This window comes from Talpa occidentalis, unplaced genomic scaffold (genome assembly GCF_014898055.3).
Source record: "Talpa occidentalis isolate TD23 unplaced genomic scaffold, MPIMG_talOcc4v2.1 talOcc4.5, whole genome shotgun sequence".
Taxonomy (NCBI): domain Eukaryota; kingdom Metazoa; phylum Chordata; class Mammalia; order Eulipotyphla; family Talpidae; genus Talpa; species Talpa occidentalis.
Genome location: NW_023604861.1, coordinates 20191630 through 20216803, shown reverse-complemented (window position 1 = coordinate 20216803; position 25174 = coordinate 20191630). Strand labels below are relative to the sequence as shown.

The following is a 25174-nucleotide window of genomic DNA, read 5'->3' as shown; positions in this document are numbered from 1 at the left end:
ACCAAGGGAAACTAATTTACTGAGAACCTATTAAGTGACACAAAATGGTAATACTTCATATACCTGAGGAAGATCTGAACTGGCACTCTGGGCTTCAGCTGGCTCAATGGTACTTGAAGGTACTGGACCCAATCGCTCTTTGACTGACTGTTTCACAGCAGGTAAAATGGGTTGCTGAACTAACGGCTGCATTACCTCAAGACAAAATATTGTTAAGAAGCTAATTAGTTCAGGAACATGGAAAGTAATCTTATCACTTTGTTATTAAATTGCCCATAAAGAGAAAGTTTTAAAACTGCAGCTTGTAATCAAAACCTGACTTCCTATTTTCTTCATACATGTGTATAGATGACTTCTTTGCATAAAATAATGAAGCTATTTTTATTTTATAAAAATAAAGTAATAAATCTCTATCATCTATCTCTTTTTTTTAATGAACAGGAAAAAGTTAAATAGAGAAACAAGTTGCTGTAATACAACTCTATAAGCAATTAATCTAACATTACATATTGACTGAGTCACTGAAGAGAGAGGGAGAGGAAAAGAGAGGAAAGGATTTCCAAGATGAACCAGTCTGAGTCTAGAATATGTATAGCTATCATGTACTGTCTCCTATTTACCAGGGACTGTTCTATAAGCTTTCCATATATTATCTCATGATTGTCTAAACTAGGAATTAACTTCACAACAAAATAAAAGAACAGGTTAGAGAGGTTAGGTAGCTTCCTTCATATTGCTCACAGTATTGGGCAGAGCCAGGATCTTAACTCAAGTCTACTTGACTGCAACACCTCTGTGCTGAAACACTACACTAAGAGCTTTCTAAGCTTTTAATTTCACATAAATTTCTCTTACCTTTGGAGCAGTAGTTTGTAACTGCTGGGTGCTTCCTTCTCTGTGCCAATAAACCTTAATAAAGCGATTGTTTAGCACTGCTTCTGTACTAGATATTGCTTTTTTTGCTTCTTCATATGTTGCAAATTGGATAAGAGCACCTTCGGGATCACCATTATAGGCAACCTAGATATAAAATAGTAAAAAAAGTGGATTTCCAAATGAATCTGTTGCTTCATACAGTAAAATTCCTCAAGAAGTGAGGTATCAGTCCTTCCAAATAAGAGTCCTATCATCACACCTCCTTATAGATAATTACCATAGTCATTTTCAATGCATAAGAAATGCTAACTGCAGATTATTTAAAGTTGACAAAAGCCTCCTCTTTATAATATTTAGTAAAGAATGCTGACTGCACAAATGCTATATACAAACATTCAAAATGATTCTCTTTATAGCCCAAATATTAATACTGATTATGAGAAATAATCCCAAGTCAATAATGGACTTGGCCAAGATCCAAATATCAAGAAAAGGCAGCAAACTGTTTTGAAGAGTGATCTCTAACTAAAAGTTACAGGAAAAACTCACCTATAAAAATTTTCCAAATTCGTAATTCTCACATAATTATTTCTAAGGCATGAGAAAATTTAAAGGCAAAAAATAAAAAAAATAAAAAAGACTCACACAACACAGCAAATAATCACATTTTACAGATAAGGAAACAGATTCAACGAGTATGGTATTCTGTAGACCCATAAAGCTAATGAGTAATGGAGCCAAGGCTTTTTTACTTCAACAATTCTGTTCTTTCCATAATAGCAGTGTCTTTCAAAGTGTGGCATATAAACCACTGGTGATATGTAACATAGGAGAGATTAAGAACATAGACTCTGTATCAAATTGCCAGGCTCAAACCTTGACTGTTACACTTACGTAGGGAGCATAAGGAAGTTATTTAAAGTTTCTGTGCATCCATTTCCCATTCCATAGATAGGGTATCAATACCTACGTTATAGTGTTAAAAACTAAATAATTCATGGGGAATTACTCAGGGGAATAATTCAAAGTATACAGTACATATTCTTTAAATACTAGCTTTAGGGATTTCAGGAAGCACGTTAAAAATAACATTTGTGGAATCTGAAACATCAATTTTATGAAGTGTAAGATAAAGCTAAAGCTTTTTACAATTGATTTTTAAAAATAGCTATTTTATAAATAATGATAAGGTAGTATGCAGATACAGCAAAAGGACTAGTAAAGAGATGAGTCAACCTCACTGGAACTAAAAAAATGCAAATTGAAATATGAGATACCAAGTTTTGTCCCTCAGCTAAATTTTTTAAACTATTACCAATACAGCTAATTGTGTGAGGAAAAGAATATTCTGAGAACTTTTTTTACATCTAGACGTGAACATGGTACATCAAAGTGAATTACCACAACAAGATATTCAAGACAAAGGAAACAATTACAAAATATATGTATACTATGACCTATATATTTTTAATGTATGTATATTTTTAAGTTTCTGTATTGATATACTGATTGATACACATAGGAATTCCAAAAAAAATCTAGAATATCACATAGCAAATTGTTAACAATAATGTAATTATATTATGGAGATATATGAGGAAGATAAGAAACAAAGTTAAAACCACTTTCTTTAACTTCTATATAAATCTTTACTGCCCCATCTGAAGCAAGTATGCATTTTTTTACTTTTATATTTTTTAAATGGCAAGGAAACAACAAAATTTTCTAAAATAGCAACTTAAGCTGTATTCTCTAAAATTACTTTTACCAGATTATAAAAAAAAATTTAGTTGAAAAGAATGTTATACAAACTGAAAAAGAGAAATTCCAACATTATTTTGACACTTTTAATAACATACAAACAATACATGAAAAATTCTCACAAGTTAGGTGAGGTCAAATACATATTACAGTATTTATCCTGAAGGAAGCTCAAAAATGGCAGAAGAAAAAGTAAGTATTTCAACTAATTAGAGATTACACGGAATTTGGGCCTCAAGACTATTTGCTAAAAACATCTCATCAGAGGGCCTCCCTGGTGGCACAGAGGGTTCAGCACCACACTGTGAAGCTGTCCGCAGCCTCTGCAGCCCAGGTTCGATTCCTGGCCAGCCTGGGAGAAACCCACAAGGCGTGGCAGACCTCTCCTGCCTCACCTGCTGCTCCCCTCAGCAGTGTCTTCGGTACATCTGCCTGTTCTGCTCCCCACTCTGTCTCTGGTGAATTCTGTCACCCTCCCGCGCCTCTGACCTATACCCCCAGTTCTTGTATAAATAAATCTTTTTTAAAAAATCTCATCAGAGAACAAAATAAAAATAAATGATTGAAGCATTCTGCTAAAATGATTTTGAGAAATAAGACAATGAAAATTACTATAAGATTATATTTTGTCAGTATGATTATTTAACTTGATGTGATTCTATGACAATTGCTATCAGGTAAAAAATTAACACTCTAATCAGTGAAAACTTCTGTCTTTTGAAAATAAAAATTAATTCCAAAGCTCACATTTTTCTAAAACATAGTTTCATTTCATACGCAATTTTCTGAATTAGAATATTACCAAGTTTTTCATAACGTTGCCTTATGAAAGAGTTATTACATTAACTTCTCTCCCAAAATAGCTAAACAAAGACAAAAGAATCATTCATGGTTCTTACCTGTAAGTTAACCAAGGTTCCAAATCGACTAAAATGCTCATTAAGTTTACTGATATTATTTAATTCTGGAGGAACTTTTCTAAGCTCAAGTTTGGTGTTCTCATTTCCAAACTGAACCTTTTTCTGGAAGCCTGGGCTGTTTGTTCTATTAAAATTTGGTCTGTAACGAAAAAACAAGTTAATCAATACATTCATTTATAAACATTGACCTCTAGCAAGTACAAAAGAATAGTTTATACTTTAAGTTCATTTTTTTTCAATAATGGTTGATAAAGGAAATTTAAATTTTCTTCCAAGAAATGAAGCTTCCAAATTCATAATGTCAGCTTTACAAGAAGTTCAATTGAAAATGGTTCTTTCCTTATCAGCTGTTACTTTCCACTTCTAATCTACTTCTACTTAAAATTCTTAGCAGGAAAGGTTCTACCACCCTCTTTCATTCAATTTGTACATATGACCTCTGTTCCATTAAATCAAAAGCTGGTATACTTAAATGTACTCTCTTTTAAAAGCAAGGAGTAACAGAACCAACCTTTTTTCCAACTGGAAAACAAAATTTAAAAATGTGAGAACTACAGACCGTATATTTGATACTTGAACCTAGAACTAAACTCTGGCCCAGAGAAATTATACTTCTTGCCCTACATCACAGAATTAAAGGTAGAGGTAGATCTATAAGTCAACCGTTATTAAATAGATACTAAAGTTTTACAAGTATGATCCTAGTTTCTCTTTACACAAGCAATTTTTTATAAATGAATCATCACATACATTAACGTTCTGATTCTTTACCCCTTTTTCTGAAATCCTTCCTTGATCACTTCAGCATCTATCCAAACCTCCCCTATCCAGCAAAAGATCACTTTTTTGTTCGTAAGAGGAATTACCCACATGCTAAAGCCTCCTACCAATACTTCCTTCCCTAATGACGGATTCATGATTATCCTATATACAACCAGTATTCAATGACATATGTAAATTAAGGGGTGCTTTTCTTAGACAAAATTTAGGAAATAATTGTGTCTTCAATCACATACCATTTCTATATGGAAATACCACACAAGTACCAGACACCTAACTTAAACATTATATGTAAATTAATACTTTTGGTGGAGATTGCCTAGAGAAGAGAGTATGAATTTAAGTTGGAAGAAAATACTATTTTTTTATAATACTGCAACAATTCTAAAATTCGCTGCCCAATTAAATTCCTCGATTTTCCCTGCCAGCTTACTTATCAAACCAAGTCTTCTTTGTAGGAATTCCAGGCTCCCCAGAACCAATGGTTCTTTTCCTTGACTCTGAATCCACTACTATCCTCATACTGCTTTTATTAGGAGGTTTTTCTGTTTGAAAACAAAAGAAAGCACAGATTAGTATTTTCTTTATCATAGCTACAACCTTAAATATCACATTGGAGCCTAAGTTCTGGGTCTTTGTTTTTGTCCAAATATAATTTTTGGAAGAAAAACAAATGTTCATTTGATAATAATCTAAAGGATTTTAGCTTATTTCAAATTCATTTCACACCTAACTGTAAAAAGTCATCAGGTATTCTCATATGTCCAAATAAAATACGCTTCATTACTTTAGGGGGGCGAAGGAGACATAAAACCCCTGTCACTACTCCCATTTGCTATCACCCTAACCACAAATAAATAACAGAAATAACTAATAAATTACTTGAGACTCTGGGCTCATAAGTTTTAAAATCAAATGTATAATATAAAAGATTTAAAATTTAACACTACTTCAGCAACCTTTCTTTAAGACAATGAGTATAGCCTTGGGGGCTTGCCTGGGGCGCAAGGGATTAAATCACAGCACTATGAAGCTGTCTGCAGCCACTGCCCAAGGTGCTGACCCACACTGAGCAGCAGATCTCTCCTGTCTCATATGCTGCTCCCCTCAGCAGTGTATTTTCAGTCAATCTGCCTGTTCTGCTCCCCACACTCTGGCCTGCAACTCAGTTCTTGTATGCATAAATAAATAAATCTTTTAAAAAAAAGAGTAACCTAGAGTTGTGATTGAACTGCTTATTTAAACATCAACAAATTAACATCATAAAAGTGTATTTGATTTAAAAAGGTAAATATCCAAGATTGAAATACAGCAAAATCACTGTTAATACCTGCTATTTTCAACATTTTACATTTACTTAGGTGGAATTTTACTTTAACCTGTTAATTTCCAAATGACAACAATGTTAAAAAGATGAAACCTGATCCACATAGTAAAACATAATTTTAAAAAGTGGATAAATTGGTTGTATAAATCATATTTTTCATATTTCTAAACACAAACTAACCCAGTGTATTCAGGTCTGTTTCAACACAATCTCTTTCAAGGCCACAACAATGATCTCCATGCAGAAGATCGTATCAATCTATCACACATGAATTCTGCTCTAAAGATTGGGCCTACATTTCTCATTTCTGGGTTGTCTTTGGCCATTTTATTTTAAATGTAGTTTTTCATCTTTTGCAAAATTTGTATTAATTAAGCTTCCTTTTCTCAATCTTATTTCAGATTCTGCCAACATCCCTTTATCCTGCATTTCCTTTCAGTTGACAACCTTGATACAAAATTGCATCATGTTTAACCAAGTGTACACCTTCCTAACTGGGCTTCTGATACCAGATTCTCCCGCAATCAATTTTGCCACCAAAGAGCCTTGCTGTTTTCATCTTGAACTATTCCTTGTAAACTGGTATTCTATTCATCATTACACAAGCTCAAACCACTCCATTTTTAAAAGAAACCTCATAGAACCTTTTTCCTCTCCAGCTAGATTATTCTCTCTTCTCCCTGGCCTTACAGGTTATTTCCAAGAGATATCTACACTTGCTAATTCTGATTTCTTACCATGCACTCACTCACTAATCCTCTAGAAATAGGTAAACGGCACCTACTGCTTATTTAACTTGCTCATGCTTATGTGACTGGTGTCATAACTTTTTGCCTTAGATTGCAAATACATCTCAGTCCTCCTTACTTGACCTCTCATGAGCATTTGAAGCTAACGACCACCTACCCATCCTCCTTCTTAGATATTATCTTTCCTTGATTTTCATAACTCTCCACACCTTGCTGTTGTCTGTACCTTTCTGGCTTCATTTTCACAATGCCCTATATAAGTTCCCCTTTGCCAGCCATTCCTCCAATGTTAACATTCCTCAGGTTATTTACTTGGGATCCCTAAACTAACACTACACAATCTTCCTAAGACATCTTTATCTATTGCCATGACTTTACCATGTTTAGTGATAAATTGATTTCAAGGGGAACAGTGTAGTATCAGAAACTCATGAGAAAAGCTTTTGGAACTTCAATCAGTCAGGCTCACAGATCTGGAACAGAGATAGATTAAAAAACAAAACTTCTACCTGCCCATGACTCCAAAATCGGCATTTTCTGATCAGCTATCTCTCATAACTCAGCATTCCATATTCTACCTCCCATTGTTCATTTCTAGTCAAATGCACCATGGCAAAGCACATTAAACACTTACAAAACTTTTATCTTTCTACCAAAACTCTTCTCCTCCTCCAGGACAAAATCTTGCTGTCTTTAATTTCACCTTCTCCATTACCCCCATAAATCCTATAATCCAATCTAGTCACAAGTGCTGCCAACTCTCCAGTACACTAAAATCTTGCACTTAGCACTGTTACTTGCCTATCATCTTTCCTAAGATCATTTTTTCTACAATTCTTCAAATGCCTTTAGTGTGCACCTTACTTTCCATTATTCCCTTGTTCCAGTCAAAAGTTTCCCACATTTCTCCAAAGTATTATAAGGTGTGTATGTGCTTTATCTACTATTCTCTACCTAATGCTGACTTATCCTGTATCTCCACAACAGACCACTTGGAAATATCTGGTATCTGGCATTGGTGACATTCACAGTGGAATTTGCAGTTTCTCTGCCAACTGGTATCACAGGACCAGTTCTAAAATAGAATTTTTGGCCTTATTCCTTCTTCCCAAGTCTGGCTGACCCCTTTGGACAGTGCCTGAGCTGTCCAATATCCTTTTTTAACTTTATTATGTTATTTATCTGAAGGTTTACTAAGAAAGGCTGTACTGTGTTTTTTCCCTAGTAGTTATGATGTGTTTGCTCTAACTCACACATATTCTCCCATTCAGGTTCTTTCAGTGTAATTTGAAAGCACTGAAAACACAGAAACAAAACTCCTCTTGATATATAATTAGCAAATGTGTCTACTAAGTTTTATGAACTACTATGCCCTTCTTCCTACCTATAGACCAAATTTTCTGCCACCTTAGAAATCTGAAAAACAGGTTCTTTCAGTGTAATTTGAAAGCACTGAAAACACAGAAACAAAACTCCTCTTGATATATAATTAGCAAATGTGTCTACTAAGTTTTATGAACTACTATGCCCTTCTTCCTACCTATAGACCATATTTTCTGCCACCTTAGAAATCTGAAAAACACAAAAAAAAATTTTAATTAAGGTCATCTATGGGCTATTGGAAATGTATAGAAATTATATGATAATATTATAAGCTTTTAATTATATATCTGAAACAATCCAGGGCAGTAAATTTCAAACCAAATGGAAAATAGGCACTCCCTAGTGGCCCAGGGGTTAAGTCTTAGCGCTAGAGCCTGAGTTTAATCCCTGGCCAGGGAGCTAACCTACACAGCGCAGCAGACCATAGAAAATATGTACTTTTGGGAAATATCTTTTTCCTGGATGGTAGGATAGTGTCACCAATGTAACATAGAGAACCTTTCTCTCATTACACATTACCTTTTCTCTCATGATAGACACCAAAGGATCCAAGGTACAAACACTTACTCAATTCCAATAAATGCATGATTGACTAATCTTTATAAATAACTTGCCACTCTTTATATTATGAATATGATAAAAGAGCAGTATTACCTCTGGGTGGCAAATCCATATCCCCTGATGTTAGTCCTATCAAGTTAGGCCTTTGTGCATGCACTCTGTGTCTATACATAGGTCTGGAAGTGTTTGTTATGCTTGGAGCTTCAGGATTATAGCCATCTGTGTCATACGTATCTGGTAATACAAAAACTGTAATTAAAAAACAATTATAATAGTCCAATTGATAAATTTTTTTATATTAATAGAAAAGGTAAACTATGTAACATACTACTAATATATAACAAGTTTTTAATGTATTAAAATAAAATTTAGGGGCCTCCCCGGTGGCGCAGCGGGTTGAGCGCAGCACTGTGAAGCTGTCCGCAGCCTCTGCAGTGCAGGTTTGATTCCCAGCTGGCCAGGGAAGATTCCCACATGGCGCGCCAGACCTCTCCTATCTCACCCGCTGCTCCCCTCAGCAATGTTTTCTCTCAGTCTGCCTGTTCTGCTCTCCGCTCTGTCTCTGGTGAATCTTCTCACCCTCCCGCACCTCTGGCCTGTACCCCAGCTACTGTATAAATTTTAAAAAAAAAAAAGCTTAAAAGAAAATTTAGTTTTATAAAAAATGCCATTAAGAAAATAATAACTTTGCTTTTTAAAAAATTGTTAACTGAACTTAATATTTGATGTACACTCACCATGCCTACATTTTATACAATTTTAATGAGAAAAATAAATAGAACAATTTAATTTTCTAAACATTTTAAAATCCTTTGTCAAAAAAATTCTGCTCTAAAACTGTGATAAATTATGATATAGAGAGGACCAAAACTGCACCTGCAGTAAAAAGAGAGGGTGGAGCAGGAGGAGGCTGGTGATGAATGCCAGTTGTTACTACAGTAGGAACAGAACTGGTTGCAGAGTTTGGGGGAGCATCCATGCCAGATGGCTGCAAAGGAGGAAGTGGTGGTGGTGGTCCTGTCAAAACCAAAGAATAAGAAATATCATCTGAAAGCAAACAAATAAAATAAGTTATTATAGATCCAAACACAATATTTTCACTTATCAAACTATACAAAAACCAAGTTATTACAACTACAATGTATCAGTTTTCTGGGGTCTAATATCCATTTATTATACTCTAAAACAGGTTTGTCTTAAACTGTAAAAGACTACAGGCAGCCGGGATTCATCAGCAACATGGCATAATTCAGGGTCACCCTAAATCCACAAACCATAGACTGCCATAGTCTATTATAGGTGGGAATATAGTCCAAGGGGAGTATTTTGTTTTTAAGTTTTTAGCAGGCAACTATATTACTACTTTTGATACTTTTTTAAAAAGCAAGCATTAAACTGTTAAATGTTTCAAAAGACTATGAATGAATATACAATAAGTACAGGAAAACAAACACTTATTACCTGTGACAGGTGGTAGACTGGGTGGTAATGGGCCTGGTGGTGGCACTGGGGGTCTCAGATTCACAGGTGGGGGTGTAAGAATTGGTGGAGGTGGGGGGAGTCCAGGAGGAGGTGGTCCTTCAACAACAGGAGGCTGTGCTGGGAAAGGCAGCATTCCAGGAAGATTCACATCTTCTACAACTACTGGGTCACTTCCATGGTCAAAAGGGCACATATCTCCTCTCATACAGAAACCCTTTTCTGTGAAGTAGAATTGTTATGAAGAAATATGGAAAGTGCTGAACATATACATTTTCTCTAAGTCAACAAAATTAAGATACTTAAAAACAGGAATATTTTTAATACCGGGCAAGTATAATTGACTATATCACAAGAGCTACGTACTAATTTCTAGTAATTTAAAATACTTATCAAGTAGTAACAGAGCTGACATATGCACTAAAACGAGATTACCAAATTAAAATATACCTAGCTAACAGGATAATATAAAACTTACACATACACATGTACACACACACATATTTTTAGAAATATCTTTTATTTAAATTTTTCACTTAAAACCTTTAAGAATACTTAGCTGTACCTTTAATACAATCTACAAAACTTTTTACAGTAAAACTATAGTTTTCACTTCATTTATAAAACTCTTACATAAATGATATTCACATTTTTAGTTTCTACTTAAAGATCAATTAACTATTCATCTCTAAAGAAGTGAGCTTCTAAACGTTTCAGTAGCATAACTCAATAGATATCACTCTTGTTTACAAAATTTCAAAATATACTAAGGCCAACATTCAAATAAACACTACCTTTAAACTGATATTCAATAGTCAGTGGTGACTAATAAAAGGGTTAGTAATATTGAGGGATTCATAAAGTGCTTAAAATTGACCACAATTCCCAACAAGATTAAGGCTTTGAATAACTGTGTGCAACCTAAAAGTACAGTATTTAGTCAGCTTAAAGTATTAATTCAATATTTCATGAGATATTTAAAAAACTTACCATCATAGTCTCTACACCGTTTCTTTGGCATTGGTGGTCTTACATAAGAGTTATGGTCCACTTGGTCTTCATGAAATTCAGACCAACTTTCTGTAGTGTTATTACCATGATGAGTAGGAGCAATTACTGTAATAGTGCTGCTCAAAGTAGGTACAGGATAATGACCAGATGAAATATTAGGTACCGAAGAGACTGGAGTATAATTGTTTTCTAATGGATCTGTTCTATCCAGGTCATATTTTGGCTTTACCAGATCCCTTTCTGCAACAAAACAGAAATCACTTATAAAATTATATGCTATTTTTAAAAAGGCCCCACCCATATCTAAGAAATAGTGATGTTTTTGCTAAATGTAGAGAAAGTGTTCAAAATTTACAAAAACTAATCAATACACTATGTTCCAAGATAAGTTACTTCTTTTGCACGACCTAAACTATAAAACCACCCATAAAATTGTTGCGGTTAATGAGCTTTTTCTAAGAGTTTTATTTCTGTAAAATGTTTTTATTTTATTCACTGTAATGTTAATACACACAACTTCAGCCCACAAAACAAAAATCATACAATAAAAGCATGAGTTATTTTTTCTGAGATATTCAGTTGTCACTCAGCTAAAAATCTCAGTGTGTCTTTTTATGAATAGTATTTGTTGAAGATGAGGGTAAATGTGCAAAGGAAGGAAAAAGATTTCATATAAAACATGAACAAGAAATTAATTGGGTTGTACATGGTCACAGGGAAAGAAAAAAGGTATTAAAGAAACTAGTTAAGTGAAGCAATGTGCACTTAGATCAGAGGTGTAAAAATAAAAGTGAAAAAGAGAAGTACAGGGCTTAGACAACAGCCAGGCCCTAAATATTTCCTAACAGGGTGCAAGGGTAGCAAAAATCTAAGTTTCAGTTAAGATGCTTCATTCATTGTTTTATTGTCTACAATACCTTCTTTCAATAATGCATAGTGGAAGAAAAATTTTATGTTGGAAATTACATGTACTTGTAAATATGAACATCTAAAATGAAATTTTTAAAGTGTTTTCATGGTTTTTAGGTATAACTGATACATATATATGAACTGAACATATTTAAAATGTACAATTTAATTAATGTTGATCGATGTATATAACTGCAAAACCAAAGAGCACAATCAAATTAATGTACATACTTATCATTCCCAAAACTATCTTTGTGTTCCTTCCCTCTATAATAATCCTTTCTTCTTTATTACACATACATACCAGGAAATTTGTTTTGTCATCATAGATTTATTTGCATTTTTTAGATTTTATATACATATTTTTTAGATTTTATATACATACATACATTATATACATAATTCAGAGTTTTGTCTGAATTCTTACACTCTGCACAATTACCTTAAAACGCATATAGTTTATCTCAATATCAACAGTTCTTTCCTTTTCATCCATTATATAGGTACACTATGATTGTTTTATTCATTCCCCTATTAATAGACATTTGAGTTGGTTCTGGTTTTGGTTATTACAAATGAAACTGTCATATCATATATATATATATATATATAAAAAAAAGTCTTTGTGTGGAAATATTTTTATTTCTAGAAGGTATAAACCTAGAAATGGGCAATGTCTGGATCATTTGGTAGGTATAAGTTTAATATTTTTAAGATACTGTCAAAGTATTTCCCAAAGATTTCTTTATCTTTACCAATCCTGAATAATTCAGTGTTTTTAATTTGATTTATTCTGATGGTGGTGCAGTGGTAATTCAACATGGCTTTAATTTGCAAGAAATAAAAAATTTAAAAGGAATTTTATAAAAGTTCATAGAGATCACAAAATACATCAAGTAGAAAAAATGACACCAATCCAAACAGTTTGTAAACCCTCAAATATGCAGCTTTTTTACAAAAGACTATCAACCAGAATGTACACATACACAGATTACTTACCCCTGCTTCGTGTTCTGCTTCTGCTTCTAGTTCTGCTTCTATCTCTGTCCCTGTCACGAAGCCTCTCTTTACTCCAACTTCGACTTCGACTCCTGCTGTAACTTCGACTTCGCCCTCTTCTTCTATTGTATCGATCTCTGTATGAGTCTCTTCGAGGAGGGTTGCGATCATAATCTCTTTTGCGAGAACGATCATCCTTTTTCCTCTCATCACGACTTCTAAAAGAATTGTAAGATCACTTCTAAGTAAATAATTAAGGAGCTACAGAAAAAACGAAATTTTAAGAAGATCATAGTCTTATAACAGCATGCTTTTTTCCCCCCACTGTCTATCAGAATACAAATATTAGGAAACTGAAAAACTGAACATGTCCTGTGTAAGTGCTCTAAATCCCCTTTATAGGGAAAAAATCTTTTATTAAAGTTTTAATCCTTAGACTTATACACAAAAACATCTATACTTTTAGGCAACTGTATATGTCTGCTTATACACATTTTGTTGTTTTGTACCTATAGTCTTAGGAATTTATCATATGCATTGCATTCTATGTGCTTTTAAAGCATTAACAGGATAAATAATTTCTTCACATTAAAGGCACTGTTTGGACAAAAAAATGGTCTGACCCTAAGATTTCTCTGCCATTTGAAATTGGCAATAAAAATAAGAACTAACATATGCGCCAAGCACTGTTCTAAAATTCACTCCTAGAAGGTGAAAATTCAGTCTAGATATTCTTGTTTGAAAAAGCTCAAGTCACCTTTTGCTAGACTAATAAGAAAGCAGACATCATTTCACCCTATGTAAAAGATAATCAATGACTAAACATTAAACATGTTTCAATAAATCACCTATTTTCTCTGTATCGGGAGCTTGACTGAGGAGGACTATGATTTAGCCTTCTAGAAAACTTCTTTTCTCGCTCTTCCTCCTTTGTGATCTAATTAATATACAAAGAAAAATGTGTTTAAGTTTAGCATGTTAGTCTTTACATTACTATTTCAATGACTTACCGACATCAAAATATGGATTAAAAATGTCTCCCTCTAAAAGTATTCAAACAAAATAAAGTTATTTTCTAAGTACAACAGTTTAACTATAAAAGAGGTTTGTTGAAAGTTTAAACTCACGTTATTATTTTAGATAACGGTTGTGAGAAAACATTTCAAGCCAAATGTCAAACATTTTAATATAACTAGGGGAAAACTAATTTTATACCTTCTTTCAAAAGTACAACATACATTCACGTTTTAGTTTCACAGACTTGGTTTGGCACCAAATATATCTGAGAATACAAGAAAATGCATCAGAACAAACCAAGACATAGAAAAAGAGGACATTTGAGAAAACAATGTACAAAGTGAAATAGTTCTCCAGGTTCTCATAGCAGTGTAGCAGCTATATATTCTTTCTCTTACAAGTGCCTTTATTTTTGCATAATTAATAGAAGGCAGTCCTGGAAACTGATCAGTGCTAATTTCTCCAGGCTACACTGCCTAGAATACTAGTTCCATAAAATATGAGTATTACTAGAAAAAAAAGACTTAGAGGATAAACAAACAGGAAATATTGAACATGTGGCTTCTATAAATATGGAAGGGCTCAAGATTTTGAAATTTTTAATGGGAGTCCTAAGATATTTTGATGCAGGTACTCTAAAGATCATATAAATACGATCTGATTTATGCCAATTGTTCCAACATCCCTTTGGGTAAGAGCCTTTCATTGTCAAAAGTATCCCACATTACTGTTATTTTCTGTAGTCAGAGCTTCCTTGCTAAGTACCTCAGCTGTGGGACAATACTTTGTAATCACTCTTACATTAAGCACACTGATCTTGGGAGATGGGTCTTCATGATATAGACCTGTATCTTGGACCTTTGCTTTCAGGGACTAAAACCCAAGATGTTGGACTAATGGGTCTAGTGACTAGTAGAATATGTATTCACAGTTATTTAAACAATAATCACTTTGATCTTACCTTATTTTTGGATTTATGGCAAGGGGAGATAACCTCTCTTATTATTGGTAAGCTCAGCTATATAATATTTTATGATTGCTGTATTGTTGTTATAGTTCATGCAGTACTTTGAGATGATTGGGAAAAAAAGACATATTCATTTTAGTTTGCCATCTTGCCTAAAATTAGAATTCTCTTCTTGTTGAACTTTTGTAAGGATAACTAAAATTGTGGATGTTTATAGTTACATCTATCTTAATATGCTAGGAATTCCTTTAAAAGAAAATTAGGGATATGTTTTAGTCATTTGTGTATGACCTTCAGGATTTGTGGCATAACTTAGAAGACCATTACTATTTATTTCATATTTTGTAAAATCAACTTACAAAAAAAGTATCTCACACTAAATGATAAATTAAACAGAAATCCTATCAACAGGCCAAATTCTGAGAAATGTTGCTTTACCACCTTTTCTTAATAGTTGCCTTTTTCTTCCTTTACTTCTGTTCTCCATTTACTTCAACTTCCATCCGCCACCCCCCACCCCGAAAAAAAAAAAAACGGCGACAAATAAAACCTCCAAATGTACTTTTCCCCTTGTATTCTTTCAAGTAACTTATGATGACAGATCATCATATTTCATAGCACTAGCCCAATAGCAATTTATTTTTTTTAAAGATTTATTTATTTATTTATAGAAGTACTGGGTACAGTCAGAAGTGCGGGAGGGTGAGAGAATTCACCAGAGCCAGAGCGGGGAGCAGAGCAGGCAGAAGGACCGAAGCACACCGCTGAGGGGAGCAGCAGGCGGCAGGAGAGGTCCGGCGCCATGCGGGACCCTCACCCGGTGGCCGGGGAGCAGCCGGGGATCAAACCAGCGCTGCAGAGGCTGCGGGCAGCCTCGCAACCCAGCGCTCAACCGCTGCACCACTGGGAAGGCCCTCCAATAGCATTTTTTTTTTAATTAATAAATTTTATTTTTATATTCCCCATACAATTGCAATCCCCCCATTCTGACCCCAATCCCTCCCCTCCCGCCACCCACCCCCCAAAAAGTGTCTCTGGTTCATAGTTTTTGTTGATTTTGATTTTCACTTTCTTATAGTTATTCATTTTCCTGGTCCCTTATTTAAGTTTTCTAGATTCCTGCTATGAGTGAGACCATCCGGTATTTTTCTTTTTCTTTCTGGCTTATTTCGCTGAGCATGATCCCTTCCAGCGCCATCCATGTTGCTGCAAATTGCATGTGTTTATCTTTTTTGAATGCTGAGTAATATTCCATGGTATATATGTACCACATCTTCTTGATCCAGTCATCTATTTTTGGGCATTTGGGCTGTTTCCAAAGCTTAGCTATTGTAAATAGTGCTGCTATAAACATAGGGGTGCAGGTGTTCTTTGGAATTGATGTTTCTGTGTTCTTTGGGTAAATACCTAGGAGTGGAATTGCTGGATCCTGTGGAAGCTCTATGTTTAGTAGGTCCAGAAATCTCCACACAGCTCTCCATAGTGGTTGGACCAGTTTGCACTCCCACCAACAGTGCAGAAGAGTTCCTTTTTCTCCACAACCTCGCCAACATTTGTTGTTGCTAGTTTTTTTAATATGTGCCATTCTCACTGGTGTAAGATGGTATCTCATGGTAGTTTTGATTTGCATTTCCCTGATTGCAAGTGATGTTGAACATTTTTTCATATGCCTGTTGGCCATTCGCATTTCCTCTTCAGAGAAGTTTCTTTTTAGCTCCTCTGTCCATTTCTTGACTGGATTATTTTCTTTGTTGTTGTTGAGTCTCATCAGCTCTTTGCAGATTTTTGTGATCAGTCCTTTATCATTAGTGTTGTGTGCAAAAATTTTCTCCCAGTTGGTGGGGTTTCTCTTTGTTTTTGTTATTGTCTCTTTTGCTGTGCAGAAGCTCTTTAATTTGATGTAGTCCCAGCTGTTTATCTTTGCCTTCACTATCACTGCTTTGGGTGAAGTGTCTGTAAAGATGTCTTTGATATGCAGATCACGTAGTGTTTCGCCTATATTTCCTTCTATGTATTTTATGGTTTCAGGTCTTATGTCTAGTTCTTTAATCCATTTTGAGTTGATTTTTGTATATGGTGTGAGGTAGTGGTCAAGCTTCATTCTTTTGCATGTAGCGACCCAGTTTTCCCAGCACCATTTATTGAACAAACTTTCTTTGCTCCAATGCATAGTCTTTGCTCCTTTGTCAAATATTAGTTGACCATAAACCTGTGGGTTTATTTCTGGATTTTCTATTCGATTCCATTGGTCTGTATGTCTGTTCTTGTTCCAATACCATGCAGTTTTGATGATTATGGCTTTGTAGTAGAGTTTGAAGTCTGGGAGTGTGATGCCTCCATTCCCTTCTTTTTTTTTTCAGGAGAGCTTTGGCTATTCGGGATTTTTTGTGATTCCATATGAATTTCATCAATAATTGTTCTATTTCTTTGAAGAATGACATTGAAATTTGGATTGGGAGAATAAACATTATTAAAATGGCCATCCTACCAAAAGCAATATACAGATTCAATGCTATTCCAATAGCATTTTAAATCGAGATTGTTAACTGACATTGTTGGCAGTTACAAAAGATCAGAGGTAAGTATCTTTCAATTTGTAAAAAAAAAAACCTGTGATGAACATTCATTGTATTAACAGATAGACTGAAACTTTGTAGCTAACTTGTGGAGGGGTGGAAATTTCTTACTGTTTCTGAAACCAAGAGCCAGTGATTTACTAAAGATTTTTCAAGAATTAAAACCTAATTTGGAATAACAGAAATCTAGAGTCAACCAAAACTTTCATTGTTGGGCAAAACTTAAAAAAAATGTATATCTTTTGCACAACAATTGTCAACACAATATCTATTATTCTTTTTTTCTTTACTAATAGAACCTCTATCTAGACAGGTACAAAATACACAATTACAAAATTATTTCTTAACTTCCTGTGCAGGTAGAAGAAATGGGGGCATTTATGTGCTTATGTAAGTCCCCACAACTATATATATATGTACATACACACACACACACATGTGTACACACGTACAGCTATACAGAAATGTATTTGAGAATAATATGCATTATTTACATATAAGAAATATATATTACTTATATAATCTGGAAAATAACAGAATATGAGGGAGAAAAACAAAAGCTCACATCGTATCTCCCAACACACAACAATATTTCACTCGTAACAGCAATTACTATTTGAGAACATGCCACATACTCTGCCAAATGCTTTATAGATATTACTTTATTATTCCTCAACAGCCTCATTATATTTCCATTTCAGAATTGAGTTAACTAGGGCTCAGGACAGTAATGTTTTCAAAGTCACAAAGCAATGACTGATAAAGCCAGACTTTTAACCAAGAATTATTTTCACCTAAAACTAGGTTAACTGAAAAAATATAACAGCGTAACTTGTCAATTATTTTTGCTGGAATTAACAATCTTTAGACATTAAACAGAGAAGATATGAATTATCATATGATTAAAGAGTGTAGTTGTGTGATAGATCTCCATGGTGCATGAATGATACAGATGTATCAAATTGATTATTTTCAAACAACATAGATAAGGTTACACATCATATATGGTACTATACAGAAAAAAGGAAAAAGCAGCTCTAAAAGGCCTGCTTACAAGATAGGTCCTTGGCTGGCATATGTGAATTTTCATTTCTGGCAGGGTTCCCATCATTCCCAAAGTAGTTCACTACAGCTGAATTGTCTGTATGAACAGTACAATTTATGCTAAACACCCATCGTCCCCTACTAATCTGGATATTTGGTACAAACTAGGCAGAAGGTGTCTAGTCCTAAACAAAACCCCTGAGGACTGAGTCTCTAATAAGCTCCCTGGTCCATATATATTGGCGCTACTCATTAAGTACAACCTGTATGACTCAGTGGGGTCAGCCCCTAGAAGCTCATGTTTTTTGCCCAGGCTATGCACCATACACTTTTTCCTTTGTTGATTTATTTTTTCTCTACATCCTTTTGTTACACAATATCATAGTCACTGGTATGCAAAGTTCTGTTGAATGCTCACCTGTGGGTGATCTTGCTAACTCCCAACACAGACAAAGAAAATAAAACTCACTTTAATTATTCCTTATACATTTTTTTATTGCAGCTTTAGAGTCATTTTTTTACTTTTAATTTTTTTATTTTATATATTTTTTACATCATTTTTCATTTTTGCACAATGTATACATTTTCATCTTGATTATTGTCCCCATACAATTCCCACCCCCCTTGTTTTGATCCTACTCTTCTTCCCCCGCCCTCCCCCCTTCCCTGGTAGTGTGTCTCTGGTTTACAGTTGCTTGTTGATTTTGATTTTTACTTTATTATAACTAGTCTTTTCCCTGGTCCCTTATTTAGGTTTTCTTTTTTTTTTTAATTAATTAATTAATTTATACAAGTAGTGGGTACAATCAGAAGCGCGGGAGGGTGAGAGAATTCACCAGAGTCAGAGCAGGGAACAGAACAGGCAGACCGATGAAATACACTGCTGAGGGGAGCAGCAGACACGGCAGGAGAGGTCTGTCGTGCCATGTGGGACCCTCGCCTGTGGCCGGGGATCAAACCGGCGCTGCAGAGGCTGTGGGCAGCCTTGCAGCCCAACGCTCAACCGCTGCACCACCTGGGGAGGCCCTTATTTAGGTTTTCTAAATTCCTGCTATGAGTGAGACCATCCAGGCACCCCCATGTTTATTTATAGCAGCACTATTTACAATAGGTCAGCTATGGAAACAACCCAAATGCCCCAAAATAGATGACTGGATCAAGAAGATGTGGCACATATACACCATGGAATATTACTCAGCAATCAAAAAAGATAAACTCATGCAATTTGCAGCAACATGGATGGAGCTGGAAGAGATCATGCTCAGTGAAATAAGACAAAAAGAAAAAGAAAAAATACTGGATGGGCCTTATACATTTTTTTAAAGAACATGTAAGGTTTAACACAAATACTTACCTCTTCTTTTTTTATATCTTTTTCTTGGTGCTGAAAAAATTCTACCTTTAAGCTTCCGGATGATGGCTGCTCTGGAGGAGGTAGGTAACTCTTTGTATTCACAGCATCAAAAAGTTTCTCCACAAATATCTGGGTCTCTAAAATAAAATCCAAAAGTACAGATTAAAAGGCATTTACTAAGATAATAGTTCTCTGCTTCCACACATCAGACAAGATGATGAAATATACCTTAACTTTTATAAATCCAGAAATTATACTAAGACTCAGCTTCCTAAGTAGTGCGCCATGGCACAAGTCCTATGGTAACGCTGCGACAGTCAATGTTAGGGTGGTGAGGATTAGAATGATCAGAGCCACTGGATCAGTCAACCATGACTAGACTGCATGTATCCCACCTAGTGTGCCAAACACAAATTTTATTATCTATATGCTGTCAAAATAAAAAAAGTTGAACAACACTGTGCTACACATTTCTTAAACAGTACTATCTGCAAGCAAATATTCAGTGATGTTTTTAACCTTTTAAAAAAATATATTAGCATGTGTAAGAAATGAACACATGAATGTTAATAAAAGAAAATGTTTCCACTATAAATAATCTATGGGTATAATCATTACTAATATTGTTTGTTCTACTTTGTTAGAGTAAAACAGAGCCTACATCTGACGATTCCTTTGATACTCTAGAAAATTTTACTTAAAATAATTTTACAATAAACTATTATTTTCAAACCAAACATCTTACCTTTCTGAAGAAACACGTCCAGTTGATCAATACATAATGCCTTTAACTCTTTTTCACTTTTGTCTTTCTTTACCAAAGCGAGAACATATTTTGCTAGGGCTGATGGATCTGCATCACAGCTGAAGAAAAAAGCAATACTGAATGAAATTTAGCCACAAGCAACTTTACTTTCTACGAATTCCAGTTATAAACTGACTTAATAGGTATGATAAATAGCTGAGTTAAATATGTAAAAAGCAACCAGTTCGTGGAAGGTAATGAAGAAAGCTAAGTTCTTTTCTCTTAAATAATATACTCTACATTGTCTGTGTAGTCAACATTCATTCAGTAGCCTTCCAAATATATACTAATACAAGCATAAAAAACTCAGCCGGTTTTACTGTTACAAAGAGAAGTTATAACAAAGTACAGGGCCTCCCTGGTGGTGCAAGGGGTTAAGCACCGTACTATGAAGCAATCTGCAGCCTCTGTAACATGAGTTCGATCAGGGGCCTGCCAGGGAGAAACCCACATGGCGAAGCAAGACCTCTCCTGTCTCACCCCCCCTCCACGCCCCACTCCTCTCAGCAGTGTATTTCGGTCAGTCTGCCTGTTCTGTTCCCCACTCTGTCTCTGGCGAATCCTCTCGCCCCCACATCTCTAGCCTGTAAGCCAGCTCTTGTATGCATAAATAAATAAATCTTAAAAAAAAAGTTATAACAAAGTACAAACAATATCGAAACAGCAAAAACTAATATAATTAGTGTGGTAACAAAAATACCAAAAGACTTCCTCTCCCCCAGAAACAGGCAGGGAAAAAAAATAATACACATTATTATTTTAACAACAGAAAAAAAATGTCTAGATATAGACCCAAATATAGAGAAATTTTAGACTTTATAAAGGTGGTGTCCAGATCAATGAGGAAGAGATGAACTATGAAATTAAAAATAGAGCCAATTTCATTTTTTTTAAATAAGCTGGATCCAATTTATTCCATATACCACAATAAATATAAAATGGTAACATGAAGTCATCAATGTATTACAAGAGTTCTATAACTGTGGAGTAATAAATACCTTTTAAATTATGAAAGATATCCATATACCATGAGTAATGTGATTATAATAAAGTAAAAACTTCAGAAAAGTCAACAGACATAAGAGTAAAAATCTCAAGTACTCTAACATATCACAGAAAGTAAATTGTTATGTTATTTCTATAATCAATAAGAAAGGGGAGAGGGGGTAGACAAAGGATGTGAATAAATATTGAACAGAAAAAGTAAAGTGAATCTTAAAGGACTAGAAATACAACCTTACACCCATGAGAAATTAAAATTTCAGCTATACTGAATTATTATTTTTTGGCTATAAAGCAGGCAAATTACAAAAATATATTCTGGAGGCAACACTATGGGGAAACAAAGTTTTCACACACTATGGCTACTGTGAGTAAACAGGCAGCCCCTCAGAAAAGTATTCCTGCAGTTCCATGATCACAAATATAAATGACCCAAAAATAATAATTCTATAAATTTATGTTATAGCTAGACTTACATAGTCAAAATGACATATATACAAGTTATTCATTGTCACGCTGACTGTAAAATCAAAAGTGTGCAAATGTTTATTTACAGAGAGCTGAAAAAAGAAAGAACACTAAATCTATACAAGAGAATGGCATATAGCAAAAGGACATAAAAAGAATGGGGAAGGTTTCATATCACAGAGAAATGTTCTTATCAATGTATTAACCTTAAAAAGCGAAATAGAAAAAAATGAGTAGTATGTTACCATTTGTGTGTACAAGAAGAAATTATGTATTTGAATTAGGAGCAGCGAATCGGCTCCTAAATATGTGGAAATATGACCAAGTAACTATGCATACTTATTGGCGGGGAGGGGAGTGGAAACTAAGTGAGGGAGGGAGGAACAGGGGCAGAAGATTTCATGCCTGAAATATGTCGATTCAATACAAAAAAGCAAATAATCTGTTTTTCAACAAAACTAAAATTACTTAACTAAAGATCACTTAACATTTAGGGAAAATATTACGTAAAATAACAGCTATAACTAATCCTGAACACCTAACTTGTGCCATGAACTGCACTCCATACTTTACATACTACAACTCATTTCACTGATGAAAAAGCTGCAACTCAAAAAAAAATCTAAATGAACCACCCAAAACCTCATGAAAGGTAATAACAGAACCAAATTTAAACCTAAATTTCTTACTCCAAAGTCCACACTCTTAACCACTGCTATTACAATGAACTGCACCATAGTAACCAGATTTCCAATTTATTGGTAAAAACACCTAGTTATAGCCACCAACTCCCTAATCCACCTGATTATTCCTAGTGAAAAATGATCAATGTCTAGTGTGCTACGAAATTTCAGGGTAATCTGTTACTCAGTAATAGTAAACCAACTTTTCTCATACATCTACTTCCATTATTTACAAAGACTTGAAGTGTGTTATAACTTAAACAAGAAAAATCCATTTCAGAATGACATGAGAATTTTTAAATTTTCTTTGAAATTAACTTCAATATACTTACTTATAACAATTTTTTAAAGAGACAAAATGATGGTAATATCTTAGATTCAAATGTTTTCATGTTTTATCATATTGAGCGAGGAAATACTTTGTGATGAAATAGTCATGGAGAAATGGAACAATAACCTAATGATATAACTACAGAAGTAATTTTATCTGGCAATCTGGTCATATTGCCTGAGAGACCACGAAACAATACTTAATTCTTAAAGTGAATAACCACATCCAACTAGCAACTAACCTGCCCAGACATCAAGCTAAACATATTTCAGTTTACGGGAAAATCACTGATAGGAAATACTATCACTGTGTTAATGACAGTAGACACTATGCATCTTATTGCAACTATTATTAACAAACACAGTCTCTACATTGTTCAAATGCTGTAATTTAATTCAAAAAGAATTGGAAAAAAACAATAAAAGCAACAATAACCAAAACTCAACTACCCAATACATAAATTTTAAACATTTCCAACAGTCTGAAAGGCAGATTACTTTTTAAAATATTAGACTGCAAATTGTATGGTAGAAGCAAGGTTTGTAATTTTACATTTAACAGTAACACAGGTAAGTTTGCATTTGGGAGGCAATTTTTTAAAGTCCAGTGAGATCATTTTTACTTTGATATCTTTAAAAAAAATCATATACTTGTAAACTATATGTGAGTAAAAAATAATTTGACCCAGAGAAATTAAACAATATACCAAAATGTTGGATCAGGGACAGAAAGTAAAAACGTGTTGTTCTCTTTTCTATTTGTCTCAATTAATATGAAATACATGAGTAATCTTCACTTCTAACAATGCTACCTTGCTATGCAAAAATAATGGAAAATTATCTAACCAAAGAATATATGGGGCTAGTTTTTTAAAAAAGAAAATGTCTCTATGGCAAACAAGATTGTTTATACTACACCAGTTGCCACTGTTGATAACAAGTATATGATCTAAAAGGTACATATCTTGTCAGAACTACACTATGCCCTCTGCTATATAGCTAGCATTCTGAAAATGTGTAAAAGAAGGACAAAAATCTTCTTTCAGATCAAGGAGATAGAAAAAAAATATATATTTTGAAAATGTTTAAGGATGAAGAAATAATACTAAGAGTGACATGTTTATTCCTACCTTAGAAAAACAGGCCAAATTCCCATTGATTCTATAGTCCACTTCTTAGCCCAGCAAAAACTTAATCTGCTAATAAAGCATGATTCTGATCATAGAGTGCTCCAACCACAGGAACCCTTCTGGGTGTGTACTGGGGGGTTTCGGGGGGAGGGAACAGGGAAAGCACAAGACACTTGTGGAATGTAGAATAGAGGAGGAGCACGTGTCTTAGTAAGTCAAAAGATTAAAGCATGAAAAAGTTGAGGAAAAACTTAAATCATGAAGATGAATAAAACAGAAATCAAAAGCTCTCCTATGCAGTGAGGACTGTCACTGCTTTCAGTTGCAGGTTGCTACCTTTTATAAACATAGCAATAAACTCAGATTTTCAGAAAATCACCAGAATGGTAAATGAATCATTATGAGAGCACTTACTAGGAATTCTCAGCCTAGAAAATTAAAACGTCTGAAAGAACATGGTAGGGTTTCAAGTAATTGAAGGGTTATCACAAGAAAGAAGGATTACACTTATTCAATATATCCTCCGTGGGATATAATTAGAACCAGTAAGTGGAAGCAACAAATTTTGGCTTAAAATAGAGATGGACTATTTTAATAATCAGAGGTTCCCAAAGGCTGAATAAACTGCCCGAAAGAAAATGAGTTCATCATTAGAATGTTTTCAAGCATAGGCTGATATCCCTTGGCAGGTAAGCACTGGATTAGAGAGTAAATCCCTCACAAACCTGAAAAAGCATAATAATCCTTAGGTTCAATTTTATTCATGGAATTTGTGCAGATATATGAACTATAAGGTGACACCATATTCTGTTCAATGACTAATCCATAAATGTTAGTAATTTTTAAATTATACTACACTGTAGATAAAATACATACTATAAAGATTTATCAAGAAAATGCCAAAATCCAAAAATAAAAATTCTTACTCATGCAGTAGCCTGACACACTACCTGAGACAAAATATTAAAAGAGAGAAAAAAATATATATACACACAAATCTAGCTCACTAGATCAATAGCTCACCATTCTTTTTCATCCTCATG

At 34.3% G+C, this 25174-nt stretch overlaps 1 protein-coding gene across 9 annotated transcripts in view; it reads right to left on the bottom strand.

Moving 5' to 3' along the window:
- Positions 1-25174, bottom strand: part of RBM26 (RNA binding motif protein 26) — an 85649-nt gene that overhangs the window by 39860 nt on the left and 20615 nt on the right. For 4 of the 9 annotated variants that reach the window (XM_054701490.1, XM_054701492.1, XM_054701487.1 and 1 more), the window contains exons 2-13: positions 20459-20577; positions 19714-19850; positions 13604-13692; positions 12756-12973; positions 10827-11087; positions 9819-10058; positions 9234-9404; positions 8451-8606; positions 4771-4882; positions 3537-3696; positions 856-1020; positions 64-195 (exon numbers count right to left, since the gene is read on the bottom strand). In XM_054701490.1, the coding sequence (XP_054557465.1) occupies positions 64-195; positions 856-1020; positions 3537-3696; positions 4771-4882; positions 8451-8606; positions 9234-9404; positions 9819-10058; positions 10827-11087; positions 12756-12973; positions 13604-13692; positions 19714-19850; positions 20459-20577 (1960 nt within the window). The remainder of the gene's footprint in view (positions 1-63; positions 196-855; positions 1021-3536; positions 3697-4770; positions 4883-8450; positions 8607-9233; positions 9405-9818; positions 10059-10826; positions 11088-12755; positions 12974-13603; positions 13693-19713; positions 19851-20458; positions 20578-25174) is intronic. The other 5 variants (XM_054701489.1, XM_037528839.2, XM_054701488.1 and 2 more) reach the window with 3 other exon arrangements.